Source organism: Pelobates fuscus, chromosome 7 (assembly GCF_036172605.1).
Source record: "Pelobates fuscus isolate aPelFus1 chromosome 7, aPelFus1.pri, whole genome shotgun sequence".
Taxonomy (NCBI): Eukaryota; Metazoa; Chordata; class Amphibia; order Anura; family Pelobatidae; genus Pelobates; species Pelobates fuscus.
This window is the reverse complement of record NC_086323.1, coordinates 188828683-188852556: the sequence shown is the minus strand read 5'-3', so window position 1 is coordinate 188852556 and position 23874 is coordinate 188828683. Positions and strand designations below refer to the sequence as shown.

At 41.3% G+C, this 23874-nt stretch overlaps 1 protein-coding gene across 1 annotated transcript in view; it reads left to right on the top strand.

The window, feature by feature from the left end:
- The window catches only part of FIRRM (FIGNL1 interacting regulator of recombination and mitosis), a 195049-nt gene that overhangs the window by 17798 nt on the left and 153377 nt on the right, over positions 1–23874 (top strand). The window contains exons 2-3 of the mRNA XM_063426979.1: positions 2789–2828; positions 8826–8914. Coding sequence (XP_063283049.1) covers positions 2789–2828; positions 8826–8914 — 129 coding nt within the window. The remainder of the gene's footprint in view (positions 1–2788; positions 2829–8825; positions 8915–23874) is intronic.

The following is a 23874-nucleotide window of genomic DNA, read 5'->3' as shown; positions in this document are numbered from 1 at the left end:
GCTGATCTTTCGCTAATTTGCCAGATAGCAAGTCTCTAGGCTTCCTAAAGCTGGAAGAACGTGAACAGATAACTATGAGATAGTCTGATGCTAAGTACGATGAATAAATCTAAATGATCTAACGCAACTTGTAAATAAAGCTACACGATGGAGCCCCAACGCGTGTTTTGCCTGTGAGCGGCTCAATCCCCTAAACATGAGCCAAGACTTCATGAAGGGGTAAGCTGAATCTGTTTATTGGCAGCCACAACTGGCCTTATGTGCAGGTACCCATGCAAGGGGCACTCCAGCCTGGACCTGAGAGTAGCTACAGTAAAAACATATACACAAATACATTGGCTCTCAGATCCAGGATACTCCCATACAAAATAGGTCAATCCCTCCTCTTTCCTGGGAGATAATTGAGTCAAGTACTGTATTAAACTCCATTAACTCCAGATACAGTAAACATACATTTTTACAAAATCCCCAGAAATACCTTTAAACACACAAAATACATAATTTGCATAAAGGAACCCCCACAGTTTCAACATTTCCGGATAGCCTTGGTCTGAGCGCCCAACATATCCAAAAAACGCTCAGATTTCACAAACACAGCCGAATTGCCACCGGGGTGAAGTTTTGACCAACCGCTCATGAGGCGACTGCCCAAAATAGTTCCACAGTTTTAGAGGTCATGTTCAGGAGTTCCAAAACGTACAAAAAGGCGAACGGTTCCCCTGGCTCATTGGTAGTGTTTGTTCGTGAGGTCCATCCGAACAAACCTTGTAACGGCACCCCCAGGCATAAAAAGGGGTTAAAAGCTGTTTAGTAGATCTTCCCTTCCAGAGACACAGGCACAGCTACTGTAGACACCAATACACCGAACCGGAGAAGCATATGAATGCTCTCAAACATACAAATGCTGTAAACAGCCGAATAGGAAAAAACACACGAATAGGTTTACACTCCTAGCAGTCAAACTGGAACAGCATACAATAAATCCCCCCAAGAACGAGACGACACTTCGTTTTGAGGGTCAAGCAGGAACAGAGAGAGCTGAAGGTTTATTGTTAGTACCACCCACAGGGTTTTGGAAAACAACCAATAAACACGTACAATACACTCGGACACTCCCACACAAAATCCTTACAATGTGTAATGTAATTATCACAGGCAGAGAAATACAGTTTTTCCACATTATTCATAACTTTAAAAGCATGCATCACATTTTCAGAATCCGCATACTCCAAATACAAACATACGTCAAAATCATACAAATTGGTCCAGTGGTTCAAAAGATAGATCGTAGTCCTTTGTGACCAAATGAAGCATGGCTTTTCTGCCCAAAACCATTTCCACAGAGTCTTCTATCCTGGAGATAATTGGGAAGTAATCAAATTATCTCCAAGGACAGAGGCAAAACTCCATTGAACACATGGCAGCAAAAGACCATAAAATACATAAAAAATATATAACTGTGCAGCCATTGCATAAAACAGGTACATTAAACATATCCCCAGATAGCTCAGATCTGAGCGCACATTATTACTGAATGGCGCTCAGATAACACACATACAGTTCAATTGTCATGGAGCCAAAGTCTTTCCCATAGTCTTTCATTATACGAATGGGCTCCATGGCATAGCTATCTGGGGTATCACCGCTCAAACAGGGCAAGCACCAAATGACACGGCTTTCGTGTCTTTGCAGGGGAAAATCAAGCGTTTCAACATGGTGCCATAGTCTAAAGGCAGCAGCCGGGCAACCAGGCTCCTCCAATGCACAGTGACGAGATTGATCTCGTCACAAACCTAACGAACGGCGCTCTCCTGGCTTGCTGCAAACAGAAGCAGGCGTTCGCATAGTTTTACCAGTGTTCGCTCCGTCGAGTGTACGCCTCGGAGTTCCAGACACTTAACGACCAAGTCCCGCTGCCTACTTTGTTGCGACAGGATGGTCACACAGAGAGAGCACTTAATTCTTGCGGTTTCTTTGAATTTAATGAGCTAGGGGGTGTTCGGTATTTTATAATCCCGAATGGCAGGAGGATAAGGGAACCAAAGTTCAAGCAGATTCCCGAACTGAGGAGAAGAATGGCTCTGGGGAAGGAAAAATAGGGGTTTTGTCACAGTTGTTACTTTTGTTTAATAGGTTATTTTTAGTGGTGCGCATATATATATATATAGTTGTGCTGATAATTGCAATATGTTTAGTTGGTAAAATACTTAAAGGGTTACTTAAAGCACCATGACCACTTAAGTTTATTTATTTATTTTTTTTCAAGTGGTCATGGTGCCTGGAGTCTCTATGGACAGCGCTACACAACAGAGTTTAACCTTCTGCTGCCAGATGTGTAACTTCATCTCAGTCAGCATGATAAGGTGTCATTAGCCAGCCACTAACAAGAGTTCCGGGTGGCTAATGTGAATTCTCTACTTGCTGGATGTCTGACATCAGCACGTACAAAATGCTGGCAATAGATGGCAGAACCCTAAGGGGAGAGACGTCAGTGGAGGAGGATCTGGCCATTGTGAAAACTTAGTTCTGGCGGGGGAGCAGAGATAATTTTTTATGCTTTTATTTGATTTTATTTTTTGAAGTTTTGATGGAGGCAGGATGATATCTTATATCCAGTAATATGTACCAGTGAAATCAAAGAATACAATTTGGGAATTGATAGTTCCAACAATGCTAACTGAATAAAGTAGGCGAAAATATGAAATTACATGGTGCTCAATGTATTTTGGCAAAAAGTTGTCCGTGTCGACTTCAAAACTTGCATCTCATTTTCCTTAATTATCTTTACTCGCAATATCAGCTTTCAAAGGACTGGACTGAGGACATCCGTAAGTCAAATTTTGTTTGCAGCAGTAAAATTTGCCTGTTTGTGTTGCATGTATACTAATGCATTAACAGGGAGTACAGAAATCTCATTTGGAGTTTAGCATTACCAAAACGTGAGATTATTTATTCTGCAGTGCAGCATTCAACAAGATAAGGGAATAAGATATTGTAGGTTTTGAGAGCCCTGTCCGTAAGCTTACAGTATAAAATAAGTAGAATAGTTTAGAATAGAGGAGCATGTGAGTTGTCTAGTAAAGGAAAAGATAAAATGTGTTGTTAAGATTGTGAAAATTATAAGAACAGTAGAGCAATTAGAAACCAAGAATGAGAAGGCAGATCAGAACCATTCGGCCCATCTAGTCTGCCCAATTTTCGAAATACTTTTAATTAGTTACTGGCTTTTTCTTATAGTTAGGATAGCCTTATGCCTATCCCATGAATGGTTAAACTCCTTCACTGTATTAACCTCTACCACTTCAGCTGGAAGGCTATTCCATGCTTCAACTACCCTCTCTGTAAAGTAATACTTGAAATTATTTTTAAACCTTTGTCCTTCTAATGTAAGACTGTCCTCTTGTTGTGGTAGTTTTTCTTCTTTTAAATATAGTCTCCTCCTTAACTGTGTTGATTCCCTTTATGTATTTAAATGTTTCTATCATATCCCCCCTGTCTCGTCTTTCCTCCAAGCTATACATGTTAAGATCCTTTAACCTTTCCTGGTAAGTTTTATCCTGCAATCCATGAACCAGTTTAGTAGCCCTTCTCTGAACTCTCTCTAAAGTATCAATATCCTTCTGAAGATACGGTCTCCAGTACTGCGTACAATAATCCAAGTGAGTTCTCACCAGTGTTCTGTAAAATGGCATGAGCACTTCCCTCTTTGTACTGCTAATGCCTCTGCATTTCCATTAAAATACAAAAGGAAATCGGCGCTAATTTCACAAACAATATGTAGGTAGGCAGCAACCCAAACGAAGGAGACCCCTCAAATCCTTCAACAAATGAGAAAATACATAGAAATGGGTAGGGCTGCTCCAGCAGAAAAGTAAAATAGTCCAAAAGAGTCTCACTGGAGTGACAATGCTTGATGGAATGTAGATGAGTAGACTTTTTCGGTAGAAGTGGGTATGTCCTAGTTTCTTAGGGTATTTACATATATGAAAAACAAAGAGACAGGAGCAGCCAGTAGTGCAATACGTCTAAAATCCAAAGAGTAAAATGGTAGTAGAAGGTAGAGAACTCACATTTAAAAGAGCTATGGCCAGCTCTGGTGTGAAGGCCGTACAGCGAAATAATCCTCGCTGATAGCATATGTGGAGGGAATGCGTCTATCAACACCGTCTGGTCATCCAAGGCTCCAAAGAGAATAAAAAGAGGCGACAATAGTGCTCTCAATTGGATAAAAGTAACTAAAATAATACTCCTAAGTATAGAGCAGGAACACTGCTCTATTTATAAAGCGTTGGTGGTATTCTCCCCACCTTGGATTTATTTTAGTGCAGGAACAGCAATAAAAAGCCAGAAAAGTAAAACTAGTAAAAGTGCATAAAAATACAATAAAAAGAGAATAGGCACAGTAAAGTAACCAAAAACTTTAATTGATCTAAAATACACAATATAAAATAACATTACGCGTTTCACCAGAATACGCTTTCTCAAATAGCATAAAAACATTTGAGAGCCTATATTGGTGAAACGCGTAATGGTTATTTTATGGTTATTTTATATTGTGTATTTTAGATCAATTAAACTGACCTTGCTTCGAATATACTCCGTTGACTACAACCCTCTGTTACCTGTCACTCAGCCACTGCCTAACCTATTCAACAATATTGGAATCCAAACTTAAAGATTGCAGTTTATTGATGAGCCTTCTATGTGGAACAGTGTCAAAAGCCTTACTGAAATCTATGTAAGCAATGTCTACTGCACCACCCTGATCTTTTATTTTAGTTACCCAATCAAAGTAGTGAAGTAAACCCATGTTGTTTCTGATCTTGAAATCCATTTGATTTTAAATGTTCAACAATCCTATCCTTTAACATGGTTTCCATTACTTTCCCTACTACTGAAGTAAGGCTTACTGGCCTATAGTTGCCGGACTCCTCCCTACTACCTTTCTTGTGAATGGGTACAACATTCGCTAATTTCCAATCTTCTGGAACTACTCCTGTTAACAATGATTGGTTAAATAAATCTGTAAATGGTTTTGCTAGTACACCGCTAAGTTCTTTTAATAACTTTGGGTATATCCCATCAGGCCCCATCAACTTATTTGTCTTTACTTTTGACAGTTGAAATAGAACCACTTCATCTGTAAACTCACATGCAACAAATGACCCATTTGTCCTTTTTCTTAACTGAAGTACCTCTCTTTCATTTTCATCTGTAAATCCTGAACAAAATACCTTCCTTCTTTAGTTTCTAATTTAACTAATCCTTGTTTTACTTTTACTTTCTCTTCTCATTTATGTATCTAAAAAAATGTTTTATTCCCCCTTTTTACTGGCTCTGCTACTCTCTCTTCTGTGTGTGCATTTGAGACTCTTATAACTTGCTTTGCCTCTTTCTGCCTAATCTTCTAAATCTGTTTGTCTTCCTCACTCTGTTTTTTTTTTTTTACTATTTTGGCCACTTCTGCGGAGTACCACAGTGGTTTCTTAATTTTTCTGCTCTTCCTGACAAGCCTAATGGAATTTTCTGTTGCTTTCAGTAGTGCAACTTTTAAATAATCCCATTTTCTCCTGGACTCCATTTAAACTGTTTCAGTCTGATAAGGACTCCTTTATGCATATTCTAATTTTAGAAAAGTCTGTTCTTATATTAAACCACACTGACTGATGATCAATGGATCCTAAACTTTCACCTACAGTAATATCTGATACTAAATCTCCATTTGTTAACACTAAATCTAGTATGGCCTCCTTACGAGTTGGTTCCTCAATGACTTGTTTTAGAGACAATCCCAGTAGGGCGTTTAGAATATGTGTGCTCCTGGCACAAGCAGCTGTTTTGGTTTTCCAATTCGCATCAGGAAGATTAAAGTCACCCATGATGATAACTTCCCCCTTCATTGTCATTTTAGCGATTTCCTCAACTAGTAGATTATCTAACTTTTCTATTTGTCCTGGGGGCCCATAAATCACACCTACACGAGTTACTGTGTGATTACCAAATTCTAACATACCGTATATACTCGAGTATAAGCCGACCCGAATATAAGCCGAGGCCCCTAATTTTACCCCAAAAAACTGGGAAAACTTATTGACTCGAGTATAAGACTAGGGTGGTAAATGCAGCAACTACTGGTAAATCTCTAAATAAAATTAGATCCTAAAAAAATTATATTAATTGAATATTTATTTACAGTGTGTGTGTATGAGTGAGTGCAGTGTGTGTGAGTGCAGTGTGTGTGAGTGCAGTGTGTGTGAGTGCAGTGTGTGTGAGTGCAGTGTGTGTGAGTGCAGTGTGTGTGAGTGCAGTGTGTGTGAGTGCAGTGTGTGTGAGTGCAGTGTGTGTGAGTGCAGTGTGTGTGAGTGCAGTGTGTGTGAGTGCAGTGTGTGTGAGTGCAGTGTGTGTGTGTGAGTGCAGTGTGTGTGTGTGAGTGCAGTGTGTGTGTGTGAGTGCAGTGTGTGTGTGTGAGTGCAGTGTGTGTGTGTGAGTGCAGTGTGTGTGTGTGAGTGCAGTGTGTGTGTGTGAGTGCAGTGTGTGTGTGTGAGTGCAGTGTGTGTGTGTGAGTGCAGTGTGTGTGTGTGAGTGCAGTGTGTGTGTGTGTGTGTGAGTGCAGTGTGTGTGTGTGTGTGTGAGTGCAGTGTGTGTGTGTGTGTGAGTGCAGTGTGTGTGTGTGTGAGTGCAGTGTGTGTGTGTGTGAGTGCAGTGTGTGTGTGTGTGTGAGTGCAGTGTGTGTGTGTGTGAGTGCAGTGTGTGTGTGTGTGAGTGCAGTGTGTGTGTGTGTGAGTGCAGTGTGTGTGTGTGTGAGTGCAGTGTGTGTGTGTGTGAGTGCAGTGTGTGTGTGTGTGAGTGCAGTGTGTGTGTGTGTGAGTAGTGTGTGTGTGTGTGTGTGAGTGCAGTGTGTGTGTGTGTGTGAGTGCAGTGTGTGTGTGTGTGTGTGAGTGCAGTGTGTGTGTGTGTGTGTGTGAGTGCAGTGTGTGTGTGTGTGTGTGAGTGCAGTGTGTGTGTGTGTGTGTGCAGTGTGTGTGCAGTGTGTGTGCAGTGTGTGTGCAGTGTGTGTGTGTGTAGTGTGTGTGTGTGTAGTGTGTGTGTGTGCAGTGTGTGTGTGTAGTGTGTGTGTGTGTAGTGTGTGTGTGTGCAGTGTGTGTGTGTGCAGTGTGTGTGTGAGTGCAGTGTGTGTGTGAGTGCAGTGTGTGTGCGCGCAGTGTGTGTGTGTGTGAGTGCGTGCAGTGTTTGCAGAGGCTTGGTGGGGGTGGGCATTTTTATTATTTTTTTATTATTTTAATACCAATTGTTTTTTTTGTTATATTAACTTTTTTTAATTATTATTTTTTAATAATTTTTCATTATTATTATTATTAATACTTTTATTAATGTATTATTATTATTAATATTTGTATTATTATTTTCGTCCCCCCTCCCTGCTTGCTAGATGGCCAGGGAGGGGGGCTCTTACTCCCTGGTGGTCCAGCATTGGCAGTTTAGTGGGGGGAAGAGGGGGCTGTCAGAGCTGTAACTTACCTGTCCTGCAGCTCCTGTCAGCTCCCTCCTCCTCCTCCGCGCCGTCCGGTCAGCTCTTCTGTCAGCTCCCACTGTAAGTCTCGCGAGAGCCGCGGCTCTCGCGAGATTTACACTGGGAGCTGACCGAGGTGCTGAACGGACGGCGCAGAGGAGGAGGAGGGAGCTGACAGGAGCTGCAGGAGAGGTAAGTTACAGCTCTGACAGCCCCCTCTCCCCCCAGTCTGTATTATGGCAATGCAAATTGCCATAATACAGACTATTGACTCGAGTATAAGCAGAGTTCCGTTTTTTCAGCACAAAAACTCGAGTATATACGGTAACCCAAACTCTATGTTCACCTCACTAACTTTTATTAGGTTAGATTTTATGCTATCTTTCACATACAGGGCAACCCCTCCCCCTTTCTTGCCTTTCCTGTCTTTTCTATATAAAGAGTATCCAGGTATTGCTATAGCCCAGTCACTAAATCTACATTCTCAGTTGCCATTTTTGCCACAAGTTCATGGATCTTATTCCCTAAACTGCAAGCATTTGTAGACATGACTCTAAGCTTATCATTTTTTAACACGCTTGCTACAGTTCCTTTCTGTCCTTGTTTTGGGGGAGATTGGATTGATGTTTTATCACCCTTTTGTCACCCCTCCCAGTTTAAATAGTGTTAATTTGGGATAGAGCTGACTTGCAGTGATTTTAACTCTGAGGGGGTTGCAGGTTTTACAAATAAGTCTCAGGAATCTAGCTGATAATTGGAATGGGGGTTAAGAGCTAGTGAAGAAATCTCTAACTGCTGAAAGGAAGAGAGAATGGGAAGTGATTTGGGAAATATTTTGCTGGAAGTTATACAAGGATGGAGGGAGCAGATATATGAAAGACATGCTTGGAATGGGTGAAGGGTTATGTAAAGTAGTAAAAATGGTTATTACTTAGACTAGTGAATATATTGCTTAAAGACATATTGGGAATGAAACATGAACCTTGGAAAGAAGAGAATCTTATGCATGGGAATAAGGAGAAGCTGTCAGTGTTGTTAAAAGGAATTGGATTGTTTTTGTAGTGTCTTTCATTAATACAACAAAGTAGCTTTCAAACGTGTTCCCATCAGCTGTTGAAATCTAGTTACAGTCAAAAAACAGAAAAGTCCAAATGTTGCTGTGCACAGAGATAATTTTTGGAGGGAGGTGGTGGGGGTTCTATCAATTAGACCCACCATTCTTGGTTGTTTAGAGCAACGGGGGAGAGGGGGGGGGGCGCAACGCGGGAAACAATCAATGTTGAGGTATTCATGTTTAATTTTTTAATTTTTCTAGGAATGTTTAACTTTGTAACTGAAATGTTTCTGCCACACGTGAGCTTGGATGAGATGGAAGAGAGTATTTTTTCTCAAATTCTGCCAAAGGTTTGGAATGCTAACTTATTATTTGATAATGAAATAGTCAAACACAATGTGAGCTCTGCTTCTTTCTTTTGTTAAAATTTAACATGTTTAAAGGAAAAACTCAAAGCAATATAATACTAAGAAAGTCCTGGCGCTCATCCCCGGCAAGGGGGGAAACCATCTAGTTTGCCTCTTCCCTGCATCTCTCTATGGCAACAAGCCTCCTGGAATGGTTGCTAACCAGCATCTGGCTGCTGCAGAATCTGAATGCCAATCCTGCCGGTCATTCAATGGCTGACAGTGTTGGCTGGGTGCTCTTGGCCAATGAATGAACTACTGTGTAAAGAAATATGCCCAGAACTGACATTAAAGGGTTAATCCAACCACCATGACAATTTCAGTTATTTGTAGTAGTCATGGTGGTATTAGTATGTAAGTGCAGTGTTTAATAATCCCTCCCTGCTACCCCACATTTAGTTTTCTATTTTTATTTTCAAATTTCCCTCTCGTTCTAAATTCCTTCTTCCCTCACTTCACCAACACAGAGTGCACGCATGTGGCTGAGCTGGTAAAATGAGAAGCCTGTGATTGGACAGCTGGATATAATAGGGCATTTTAACAAAAAAAGAAAACTGAATTGTTGAGGAAGGGTTGCAGTAACCCTTTAACCAGGCCTAAACTCTTGTTCTTGGCTGGATTATGACGCTGACAGAATGGGCGTTGCTTCAGGAAGATATCCTAAGAGTAACATTTTAATTAAAATCTACATCAGTAATAGTACAATCCATTGGCAAAATACAAAAATCCCTATTTTGTAGATCTACCCACAATGAAAACATGCAAATATTTCTGCGTTTTCTTTCTTTGGGGCTATATCTGAAAATTAGGGCTGCCACTAACAAAATACTGCACATCCATAGTTATTTGCAATTGTGTGCCAGGGGCTAGTTACACCCTGACAATGTCCTAAACTATCTGTCAATTCTGTGCCCATTTACTGCTTATCCCTTGCTCTATGAGAATTCTTTGATTTGATCTTTGGAACTCTGTGCAGCTCCCATGACATTGCAAGGTGGGAGATCAGGAAAACACATTTATAAAAGATTTCTAAAAGTTTTTTTAAGGGGGAAGGGGTGCCTAAAGAATTATCCCAGTAGGGAATTATTCGAACAGAAAAAGGGGTCACCGTAACACTAAGTTTTATAAATATAAACTTAGGCTAATTATATATGTTGTTCTGCATTCTTTACAATGCATGCAGACGTTAATTAACATGTTCTACCTCCTTTCCCTGAGATTCCAAGTATCTGGTCACTGTGCCATGTCATGTTTCCTGGCAACCAAGGATAGAAACATAGAAGGTAACGGCAGATAAGAACCATTCGGCCCATCTAGTCTGCAATCACTTTATCACTTTGCTCAGTCCATTAAGTGAGCCAACGCAAAAATTACAACTCTCGGCATCTAAGCCTCTGCTTTTTGACGTCACTACAATCCCCACGCCCTTGCAAGAGGTAGTTCCCTTATTCGCCCTACGAGTGGCAAACCGCAAAAGTCACTGACCAGTCCACAACTGACAGTCACTAGAAGAACTTTCACCTTCTGGTTGGCACAGAGCAACATTTTCCTGGGCATGCTCTGGCCACCTGATGCTTCTATAGAAAAGCATTGGGTTGTCTGACCAAAGAGGCGGAGCTTCACCGTGGAGATCAGTGAGTTGGGGGAGAAAAGGTAAGTACTACCTTTTTTAATCCATGACGCAAGGCCCAATCACTTAAACGCCGACTTGGACACTATAACATTAAGAATAAATATGTGTATCTGTAATGCTATAGGTTTCTATATATATTTGTGATCGGAGCAATATAGTCGTAATGGTTAGATAATATATACCAATAGCGTAACATAACTTTAAACACCAGTCGGTTGGTGTGTGCCGGAACAGACAATGCAGTAGGCCTGTAATAAAAGAGGGCAAAGATAGTTGAAATATCGTTATTTATTCTTACTACAATACATCAATTATTTGGACAAGTCTAGAAAGGCCTGACGAACCTCGGTGACTGGTTCAGGGATACATATACGGTGTAGGTGGATGATTTCCAGCGACCCATTGCCTTGATGATATGGGCTGGAGTGTTGTTGGCAGAGGCAGAAGAGGCTGCCCCTCTGCGGAACGAGTGGCCTGAATATTGATTTGAATTGAGGCCAAGCCTAGTTAACAGCATGCGCACGTATAGCATGAACTTGAACGTAGTGAGTGTGAACCCGTGTAATTCAAGAAGTGGTTGGTTGGGTTGCTTATTGAAGATGCTGAAGTATTTGTCCAACACCTGAACGGGACACCACTTATTGTGGGTCGGGTAGAAGGATATGTTAACTGGTTGTCCCATTTGCTTTGTTTTGATATGATATAGGGACAGGATGTAATGATTATTATGACAAAATTATAAATGCAACACTTTTGTTTTTGCTCCATTTTTCATGAGCTGAATGCAAAGAACTAAGACTTTTTCTATGTACACAGAAGGCCTTTTTCTCTCAAATATTCACAAATTTGTCTAAATCTGTGTTAGTGAGCACTTCTCCTTTGCTGAGATAATTGATCAACATAACAGGTGTGGCATATCTAGATGCTGATTAGACAGCATGATTATTGCAAAGGTGTGCCTTAGACTGACCACAGTAAAAGGCACTCTAAAATGCGCAGTTTTATCATACAGCACAATGCCACAGATGTCACAAGTTTTGAGGGAGCGTGCAATTGGCATGCTGACTGCAGGAATGTCCACCAGAGCTGTTGCCCGTGAATTGAATGTTTATTTCTCTACCAAAAGACAGATTTGAGAGAAATAGGCCTTTTGTGTACATAGAAAAAGTCTTAGATTGTTGAGTTCAGCTCACGAAAAATGGAGCAAAAACAAAAGTGTTGCGTTTATAATTTTGTTCAGTGTATATATGTATATGTATATGTATATATGTGTGTGTGTGTGTGTGTGACGGACCGCCTGACACCCCGACTGGGTACCTCAGTCAATCACTGCTTCCCAGTACTTGCGAGCACCATAAGCACTGCACTGGAACACCATAACCACCGTAAACTCCTCAAACCGCCGCAGCTTGGTTGGGGTCTCGCTGTCCTCCACTCACCCTGGACCCAAGACCACTCACCCTGGTTCCAGCTTCCAGTGGGTAGACCTCTCCCTAGTCCATTGAGCGAAGCAGGTTTGTGAAGAAAGTCATTTTGTTTATTTTATTTCCCTTTGTTCGGTAGCTGTAACTACCGAATAGAGACTACCCCCCCGGCTCGTTCACTTCAACGCGTACCTCAATTAAGCCCTCTCCCTGTGCGCCACGTGGCTGAGAAAACGGCGGCTATCTTGTTTGTGCGAACAAAGGCAGCTGGACTTGGTTGTCGAGTGTCTGGAACTAAAATCGGACACTCGACTTCCCGAACACCGGTCCAAAACACACGAACGCTGGATCTTCATTTCCCGAACAGCAATAAGAGCGCTGTTCGGTATTTTTGTGCATTCAACTGAGGGAAACAATCGATGCTAGGAGCCAGGGGGAACCGTTTGTGGATGTATTCACTTTATAAGACTTTTCGAATGAGACTGGCAAAACCACTAAAACTTGTGGAACTGTTTTTGGCAGGAGCCTCGTGGGTAAACAGTCAACTAAGACATCCATGAAATTCGAAAACCCCTGAACTGATCTGGGTGATTTTTGGATATGTTGGTCACCCAGATCAGGGCTATCAGGATATGACTTTGTTGGGATCCCTTATGTTTTAAGGGGTGTTCTAGTTGTTGGGGAAAATTGGGATTTTTGTGCCTGGAGATAATGAAGTTACTACTTTATCAGCCTTAATTATCTCCAGGTCTAGGGGAGGGAATTATATGTTTGTACTAGGAGTGTTTAACTATTTCTATGTTTATGATTGGCTGTATGATTTATGTTCCTGTGGGAGGTCCCCTTGCACGGGGACTTGCATAAAATCCAGTGTGGCATCATTAAACTTCAGTTCTGTTATACCCTTCATCTAGACTTCGGCTGATGTTTGGGTACCTGTCTTCTTTACTAAGAGAATCTACTGGGGAAGCTATTATTCGTATGGGAATTACTTATTTTATTTCGTCGAACGGAGAGTTAAAATTCACTGTTATTCTGGCCGTTCGGGAGGAAACAACCGAATGGGTATTGGATATACCAGGTTTCCTTACAAGGCTGCTCTTATAAGAGCAAGTGTTGTGATCCAAGGGAGTATAGTGATTATAGCAATCCCCAGAGTGTAAATATAGCCCTCCAATCCCCCAAACATGAGCCTAGACTTCATGAAGGGTAAAACAAATCTCAGTTTAATGGTAGCCACAACTGGCCTTTTATGACAGTCCCCATGCAAGGGGGTAAACCACAGTAGAACTAAATACACAATCACATTGGCTCTCAGGTCCAGGACACTTCTGTACAAAATCAGGTAATCCCTCCTCGGTGCTTGGGTGATAATTGGATCAGGTACTGTACTAAGCTAATCCAATTACCTCCAAGCACAGAAAAATCATACATAGAAAAATCGTACTGTCTGGAGTACAAATGCACATAACTCACATGAACAGAGCCTTTTAAAGTGCATTGGACAAGGTATATTGCAGGGCCCATAGTCCTGAGGCAAGAGGCTGGCCAGCAGGCCTCTCCAAGAACCTGTGATGAGGTTCAGTTCGTCACAGTGTGTATATAGAAAGGCATAGCCTGTAATTGTGGGAGGGGTTACCCGGCTATAAAAACACAGGCCACCCCTCTGACTGGGTCGTTAACACTGGGTTTAGTAGACACACCTGTGCACTCCCAAATCACTGCTGAGATGCCGGGTCGCCTAGACTGCAGCTTCTCCATCCGCTACCCGCCTGCCTTGCCCAACTTTCCGCTGCTGGCTCACTTCCACCGCAGAGTCTGAACCGAGGCCTTCTACCACCATCTTCTTGCAGCCAGCTCACTTCAACCTGCGGGGTGGCCCCAACTGATGCCCCCTGCTGCCAACTCCCCACCTGCTGCGGGACCTCAATTGAAGCCTTCTGCCGCCTGCTCCGACTTGCTCCCTCAAGCAGGCATCCAGTAGTTCAGCAGGCTACTTCCGGGTCGGCAGCCAGTAGTTCCGAGGTCTCCCATTGGGCTATAATCGGCCACAGCAAACAGTGAGTTTAGGTCCCTCAGGCCTCTGGCACAGAGCCACACTTATGGCTCATAATTCAGCTATTCGTTGGTATACTAACCTCCTGCTCCCCTCAGCCCCATGCACCTGCTCGGCCGACATTTTGCTGACCGAACACTCAGTACTCTCTTGCTATTTTGATCTAATTTCAGAGTGCACATTTGGCCATGGCTTGCACAGCTTATGTTAGACTGTTTGCAGTCAAGCCATGTTCGGTGACATTCGGTCACTCATGCCGGTTATAAATATATTCGGTCAAATTCTCCACACGTTCACCTTATTTCCTAAAAAAAATTAAAATATTTTTACTAAACCTAATGTGGCAGGATCAGGAATTGTAATTGGTTTCACTGTTTTATTTATTGGTCATACCTGTTTGTTAATTCAGTTGAAGCAGTGCTAGTTATGTTGTTATATCCCTCAACTCTTAAATGATTACTCTAGTGTTATGGTAACCCAGGGATAAAAGGGGTTAAAACCGTATAAGATGCTCCTTTCCCGAATACAAAGGCAACTACCGATCACTCCAATCAGCCGAACAGGAACCATACGAATCATACACCCTCCAAACATCCAAACGAGAATCACCATACGAATAAATCCCCCCCCAAGTACGAGACAAAGCTCCGTATTGAGGGTCAGCAGGAATCTGGTTTATTATGGGCTACCTGCCCAGTATTTATGCAGGTTTTCCACCAGGTGGACACTCCCCTAGGGGACCTGGTGGAAAACTGGGATACATATTGTACATTAGCCAATCACAGAGTTGAAGACATAACCACTCCTCTTTTACTGTAAAGGACCCTCCTCTCTGTCCTGGAGATAATTGGGAATTAACTCAATTATCTCCGAGGACAGAGGCCAAACTCCATTTTATACCAAATGGTGAAAATGCATAATACAGGAACTACCGAACACAATGAATACATTCAACACATCCCCAGATAGCTTGGATCTGAGCGCACATTATTACCGAATGGTGCTCAGATCCTATACACACAGTTCAATCGCCATGGAGCCAAAGTCTTTCGTTATACAAATGGGCTCCATGGCACAGCTATTTGGGATAAGTCTATTTGTGAAAAGAAACTACCGGACGGACCGACGTTTGTATGCTATAAAAATAGAAGAAGGAAGGTCGGCGGCTTTCAGCGGTGTTCGTGAGAAAGTGTCCGTTTTTAGTTACATGAAATAATCGACGAACTCCGCTGAGCATTCGTATGTCCAAGATGGCCGCCACCTCGTGGTCGGCACACGAACGACGACCACCCAGTCGGCATTCGACAATTAGGAAGTGTCTGCGGTTAACCAAAAGTTCTAATGAGGCCAAGAGGTTAACCAGCAGCACACTTCCATGCTGGGTGGCCGGCCGGCCGTTCGGTGAATTGTTCGGTAAAACAGAAACAAGCGTGGGGACCGTACGGACAGGGAAATAGCCGAACAAACAGACGAATGAGGGAACAATAAAAGTATTTCACAGTCAGTTGGTTCTTTCACATCTAGTAATTGCAGTTACTTTCACACTATGATTATCTGCCACTTTTCAGCAAATGTTTTGTATCGTGTCTCCTCCTACACCAAGTGTACAGCATTATTGCCCATTACGTGTTCCGGTCTATAACTCTGTCTCCTTCAAGTGTTGTTGATGTACATTGCGGTCTCGCGTCAGTAATGTCACTGTAGCACTCCAGAGGCCTTGGCCTAGATTCCTGACTTTAAGTTCTGTATCTATCATCGGGTCATTTGACTCGACAAGTATGCTATTTTATCAAGATAAGGTATTTTCTATCCCTATATGTTCACTATGCTGACCATTCAACCTTCATCATTTACACTGTGTAATGGATCACCTGGCACCCCGACTGGGTACCTCCGTTGACTGACGCTTCCTAGCTGACACCGAGGACCATAAGCACTGCATCGGACACCACAACCGCCGTAGGTTAACTGGAGTCTCACTGTCTAACTTCCACCCTGGATCAGCCTCTGTCCTCCAGGACCGTGTGTGAAAGACCTCTCCTCCAGGAGAGCGTATCAGGAACAACTCTTAAAAGAGCTAAGTGGTTAGAGCTCAGGGAGTATACAAAGTATATCAATCCCCAGTGTGAATGTAGCAGTTCCCTACAATAACGAGACGAGGCTACGTATTGAGGGTTAAGCAGATCACAATGAACGGAGGCTTTGTCTCTTTTATACAAGTTTTCCCACAAGGTTACCACCCATGTGGACCTTGTTGGGCACTGAAATGAACATTTAACAGCCAATAATATTCAGTCACAAAGTTACACTCCCATTCATTACTGTAAATCCCTCCCCTCTGCTTGGAAGATAATTGAGTTAATTACTGTATCAACTCAATTATCTCCAAGCGAAAAAATAAACTTTTTACACATTTCTTGTAACACTAAAATTAAACATTCAATTCCCATAAAACGTATATTTTCTGAACAGGTATAATTATAGGAACAACATATTAAAAAATCATGCAAATCGGTTCAGGGGTTCGGGAGATAGATGGAAGTCACATTTGACCGACCGCACGCACATTTTCATGCCCAAAACAGTTCCAGAGAATTAGGCTGTGCGGCTGGTCTATTTCCAATGTTAAATTTAGTTCAAATAGACGAATGGCAAACAGTCAATGTTAAAGTGCCGTTCGAAATGTCGAATGGCATTCGACTCCAGTCGAAGTCTGAAGAAGGTAAAGTTCAGCGGTGTTCCTGTCGTCGCATATCCAATTTGAGTTCCATGAACTCGACAACTAAACACAGCTGAACGCGTTCGACTGAATTAAAATGGCTGCCGCCACGTGTTCGTATGTCGAATGGCGGCTACTTCGGCTGCATCCGAAGTGCCACTTCAAAAGTGCAGAACTGCACCAGTACAATTTAAAGTGGCAGAAACAGTGCTCCAAAATACAATAGGCACAAATAGAGTTTTTAAAGGGCAATAAACCCCAGGGGCCATAGGCACAGGGCAAGAGACTGGCAAGCAGGCCTCTCCAAAAGCCAGTGGCGAAGTTCAAATTATCACATACTGCATTATACTCTACTGTCCTATCTCTATCGTACCCCTCTACCGATATACAACTTTCGACATGTTATCTACCATGTCCTATAATTTTGCAAATAGGCTATCTGCCAGTCTACTCACAACCCTACCTAAGCAGCCTACAACTGGCCAAACTCTGAGGTTCCAGAATCTCTTACATAGTTACAAAGCTGAAAAGAGACTTGCATCCGTCAAGTTCAGCCTTCCTCACATATATTTTTGCTGTTGATCCAAAAGAAGGCAAAAAACCTAGTCTGAAGCGCTTCCAATTTTGCAACAAACTAGGAATAAATTCATTCTTGACCCCAAAATAGCAGTCTCCTTGGATCAAGCAGCTATTACCCCACTAATTAGAAATGATATCCCTGTATGGTATGTGTTTGCAAGTATATATCCAATTGCAGTTTAAACATCTGTATGTGGAAAACACCACCCAGTACACATATATAAATTAAATTTTAAACATAACCTGGGGAAATGGACCAGGCTAATGAAATCAGTGTAGATCTATAATAATGATAAACATTACATAGCGTAATACTGATACCGGAGAAACTGACGGAAGCCAAGCACAGAGAGATGGACACAGGTTTCTTCAGGAAGGAAGAGATTCTTTATTCGGATCACCGATCGGGACTCAGAGGGACTAATGTCACCAAAATACAACAAGATCTGAGCCCCGGACAATAGTGCAGGCTCCTTATATAGGCATATAACTCCTCCCATATTAAACTCCACCCGCACATTCTCTTGACCAATCAATACAAATAAGAATTAACTTCCTGTTTGACCGCATGGCTTGTCCAGCACAATGGAGGAGGGGAATACTACATCCTGTATTCTTGCACATGCTCCGTACACTACTGATCGTATCTTGCCACATGCAACTAACTGATCGATACGTCAGCATATGCACGTACACATGCCACGTGGTAATCTCGGCCTACTAAATTTATTTTTACCGAGATTCCACCACAATACAGTTATTATAAAATCAAACTGAGTGGTGTTTAGTATTGAACTCACAAACATAAGATGAAACAGGCTTTTTACCACACCAGGGGTTAAAACGAATCAGAGAGTTGGTAGATCTCAGTTATGGAAATCCTTATAAATTCCTTAGGTAAATAGAGGAAAGAGCCATACATGGTGAAGTACAGTTAAAAAATAAAGATTTATTTAGATTGCACTTACAAGCAGGCAGAGAGTCTGGGCATGTCTCCACACAATGTGAAACCAAATAGCAGCATAGTGGATCTCACAATGCCAAAAATGCAGCAGTAAAAACAAAACAAAAATAAGACAAATTGAATTAAAAGTCCATATAGAGTCCAAGAAAAGTTGTCCAACGTGTTTCGTCCGGTAGGGGACTTCCTCAGGAATCTGTGGTTACGGAATCTGTGGAGGGACTTCTTATAACGCTAGAAATTTTCATCCATTTGCTTCACCTGATGGCGTGAGTTTCACCCGTGGAACGCAATGACGTATATTCTGTGCGACTCGGGAAAGGGTAAATGGCGTAGTTGTGAGAAGTCATTCAATGAATACAAGCATTAAGCGTGTGCGCATGTGCGAAGGGGAAAGAACCGAACACCATGCGCACGCACAAAGCATGATCTACAGAATCTAAATAAGATGAGAACAAATATGCGAATAGCCGTCTAACACACGAACTCAGAAAGGAGCAAGTTAGAAATGACACATATTAAACAATACACTAAACTAAGGGGAAAGTTAATAGCCCCAAATATGAGAGTGTATATGTATGTGTGTGTGTGTGTGTGTGTATGTGTATATATATATATATTTTTTTATTTTTTTATTGAATTTGATATTAGAAATAGAGGTATTTGAAATAGAAGGAAAGTTAATACAGCCCCAAGTATAATGTATGTATTGAACTTGATATTAGAAATATCAAGTTATTTCTGAAAAAAAGAGGGATATTTTAAACTGGATATTGAAAGTAAGAAAAAATTGATACAATGTGAATTATACATATGTATACACCAATGAATATCTGAAAATAGAAATAATATTTATAGATAATAGGGCAAAAAGTCCCAAAGAAATTACCAACATACCGTATATACACTAGTATAAGTCGACCCGAAAATAAGCCGAGGCACCTAATTTTACCACAAAAAACTGGGTATAAGCCTAGGGTGGGAAATGCAGCAGTTGTTTTTGTGTAGTGTGTGTATATAATGAATGCAGAGTGTGTTTGTGTAGTGTGTGTATATAATGAATGCAGAGTGTGTTTGTGTAGTGTGTGTGTATATAATGAATGCAGAGTGTGTTTGTGTAGTGTGTGTATATAATGAATGCAGAGTGTGTGTTTGTGTAATGTGTGTATATAATGAATGTAGAGTGTTTGTGTAGTGTGTGTAAACTGGGTGGGATGAGGGTATTTTTATTATTTTAAAATGTAATTGTTTAATAATTTTTTTTGTCCCCCTTCCCTGCTTGTTACCTGGCCAGGGAGGGGGGCTAGGTCATTCCCTGGTGGCCCAGTGGCATGGGCAGTGCAGTGGGGGGCGGCAGCAAACTGTAACTTACCTCCTAGCAGCTCCGTTCATCTCCCAGTGTAAATCTTGCGGTCTGCATGCTGTGCTCTGACGGCGGCAGGTCTTGCGAGATTTACACTGGGAGATGAACGGAGCTGCTGGGAGGTAAGTAACAGCTTGCTGCCGCCACCTCCTCCCTCTCCCCCCCCCCCCCCCCCCAGGACTCATTACAAGCTCAGCGGTCCTGGTCTGTATTATGGCAATGTAAGTTGCCATAATACAGACCCTGACTCGAGTATAAGCCGAGGGGGCTTTTTCATCACAAAAAATGTGCTTGAAAAACTCTGCTTATACTCGAGTATATACGATAGTATATGTTTATACATGTTTATGCATATGTATACATGCGCTACGGAATTTGCTGGCGCTATATAAATAATATAATAAAAATATATACATAATTAATCCATAATATTCTATATATAGAGAACTGAAAGGAAAATGTTATGAGACCTTGAAGGTCTATTTCTGCATTTAGACCTTGATGTAAAGTTTTTAAATTATAAATCCAGAAAGCTTCCTGACGGATAAGTTCTTGTAGTTTATTATCCCCCCTCCAACCTAAATTTTTTTTTATCTATGTCAAAAAAATCTCCCAACAGAATTGAGGGCAAGCATTACAATGTTTTGGGACATTATGATTAAATTTGCCCCTTTTAATATTATTAAAATGCTCTGAAAGTCTAACATGAAGCTTACGTGAGATATTGGGCTCCGCATCCACATTGTAATAGATAAGTTACAAAGGTGGAAGAACATTGTATATATTTTTTTTTTTTTTTTATGTTTTTTTGGTGTAAGTACCAATGAAATTTTGTTTTTAGAATAACGGTATTACGCTATGTAATGTTTATCATTATTTTAGATCTACACTGATTTCATTATCCTGGTCCATTTTCCCAGGTTATGTTTAAAATTTAATTTCTATATGTGTACTGGGTGTTTTTTTTTTTCACTTTTCTTTGCTTTTAACTTATCAGTTGGGTGTCTGAGGTACACCTGGGAACACTTAGTTTTCACGTATATTTAAATTTTTTTATTTAGTGTGCATATAGATTTTGTCCTTTAAACATCTGTATGGTCTCCGATAAAACCACCTCTTCAGGCAGATAATTCCATATCCTTATTGCTCTTTTTGTTAAAAAAACAAACATTTTTTTTTTACTTTGCCTTAGATGAAATCAACTTTCTTCCAGCCTAAATGCGTGACCTCGTGTCCCATGTATAGCCCTGTTTATAAATAGATTTCCAGATAATGGTTTGTAGTCCTATGTATAGCCCTGTTTATGAATAGATTTCCAGATAATGGTTTGTACTGGCCCTGAATATATTTGTATAATGTTATCATATCCCCTCTGAGGCGCCGTTTTTCCAAACCAAAGATATTTAATTATTATTTTTTTTTTTATTCTTTATTTTATTTGTGCAAGGTACGTCACATCAGGCTTACGGTGCCACAACAGCGAGGGTAAGCAGTTATTCAAAACATAGTTTTACATTTGTTAGGCATTAGAGGAGGTTGCACATATGTGTTGGTATAACTTGTCGAGTAGTTGTACAGTACAACAGTAGCAAGGAGACGTGGTACATGGTTAGATGGGACAGTAAAACATGGGTTAACATAGGATAGATATCAAAGCTAACAACGTTGTTTAGCAGGCTGGCAGTGCCTGCACTGCTTGGTTGAGAGTGCATTGTAGGTAACTTGCACATTTTCTAATGTAGCAGATAATATGTTAGACAAGGAGCACATTTTAACGTATCATGTATAACGCTAGATAACTTGTATATTTAGTTTTTAAACAGGAAAACAACCATCTAAAAGAGCCCTGCACATATAGTGTAACATGCTGGGATAATTAAACTTACTATTAGTGGGACCTGAGCTGAGCTATCATACTGTGTGGGAGAGAAGAGTTTTCCAAAACTGCTGTCGTTGGGTAATGTGTAGTGCAGGTGAAGTAGGTTATCTAGTGGTGAAGCGGTGTTGTGTGTCTTCGGTGGGTAGGGCGGGGGAGTAAGGTTTTTCCCTGATAGTAGCGACTTTAGGAGCGTAAGCCCTGTTATGTGTTGCCAGGGACCCCCAGGGTTTCAGGGCCGCTGTGGTTGCTGTCGCGTTGCTCGTAGGCTCGCGTTACCTCGTGGTTACCCTGTGGTGGGTCGTCATGTTGGGGCAGTGCATGGTCTATCAGGCCCAGTCAGTTCCGTCCTTACGTCAGGGGATATTTAAATTTTTTAAACCTTTTTTCGTAACTAAAATGCTCCATTCCTTTTATCAATTTTGGAGCTCGTCTCTGCACTTTTTCTAGTGCCAAGATATCCTTCTTTAGAACAGGTGCCCAAAATTGCACAGCATATTTAAGGTGTGATCTTACCAGCGATTTATAAAGAGGCAAAATTATAATTTCATCTATTTTATGCCCCTATTTTATACATGACAAAAGCTTACTGACCTTAGCAACTGCAGATTGACATTGCATATTGCTGCCTAATTTGTTGTCTATAATCATTCCCAAATCCTTCTCGTGTGTGGTTATCCCTAGTTCACTGCCATTTAGGGTGTAAGTTGCTTGTGCGTTCTTGACCCCGAAGTGCATAACTTTTCATTTCTCTACATTAAATTTCATCTGCCATTTTAGTGCCCAGTCCCCAATCTATCCAAATCCCTTGCAACAAAGCAATATCCTGCTCACATTTTATTACTTAACAAAGTTTTGTGTCATCTGCAAACACTGAAACATGGCTTTGAATGCCTATTTCAAGATCATTTATAAATATGTTAAATAGAAGCGGTCCCAAAACAGAACCTTGATAGACACCACTTACCTCTCATCATGTATATATGCTTACAACACTTATTATGCTAGACTGAAGTGGAATAATCTTGATTACATTATGTATAACCATGCCACTTTCAACGTCATGTACTATATCATGTTGGTCATTTTATTTTCCTGCTTGCTGCAATAAAGTCGTTTGCCACGGCTTCTGAAACCATAATACAAATTAACTTTAGCTGTACAAAATAAATACATTTCATACATTACCCAACATTCCGACTCTTATGTCTTTTTCCAGCTTAGTAGTGTCTGCTACAACCCTAAAATACTAGAGTCAACTATTACTCACATCCTCACTTCATCACGTTTTTCGGCTCGCCATGGACGATGCATTACTTCACAATTTGTGGCCCCTCATAGGGGCACTTGCATACAGCATAAGAATTACATTTAGCATACAGCCTGACACAGCTATGCTACTACATGCAGCGCTCACTAGGCCATTACATATGTTACATACGACCCACCAAGGGCATTCTACTACAACTCCTTTCAGCCCCTCATTTGGGCAATTACATACGACTATGGCATTGTTAGGCCACCCAATTCCTTCCTATACGATCTTCTGTCAGCATTCACAACCTGTCACAAATGCTTGCTGAATCCCTAATGTTTGTTTCCTACTAGAAGAATAGATTTGTTCAACATACTCTAACTTCTACCAGTGGTCCTTCGCACGAAATGACGCACAGGGGGAACTCGTACATAGACACAACACTATTAATTATCTCTATCCATCCATGTATTGTTTGGACTAAGGTTTTGTACATATTTTAGTTCCCTTATTTTCTAGATTCAAATAACCATTCTTTTTGCCTGTTGGTGATGCTTTAGTCCCTAATTATAACATTACTATGTTGTGCCTTATCTCCATTAACACCTACCCAATTCTAGAACCATTCCCATTGTGCATTTAGGTTCCTCTACTATATTCCATTCTCAAGTTCAACCACACTAGTTCAGCAAGGTACGTACATTCTACATACATTCCTATTCCCCCACATTCCTTAAGTATAGATCAACTGGCTGGTAAGGGTAGGGGTGCTGGCCATATTCTAGTTTAATGGTAATTCTGTCCTTCGAGGCCTAATCCCATCCTCAAACTGAGGTATTCGCCCATCGACCCAACTCATAGCTAGAACCTCGCTTCAACCTCTATAGGTTATTAGACAGGGCCTTACCTGTCACTGCCACGCATGTTGAAGCTCTTACTTGTCACAGAGCGGCCAACATTCCTGCAACTCCGTTCGGGGGCCTCAGTCCCTCGGTAAAAATTAATATCTAGGGCCTCTCAAAGCCACTTGGCAATTA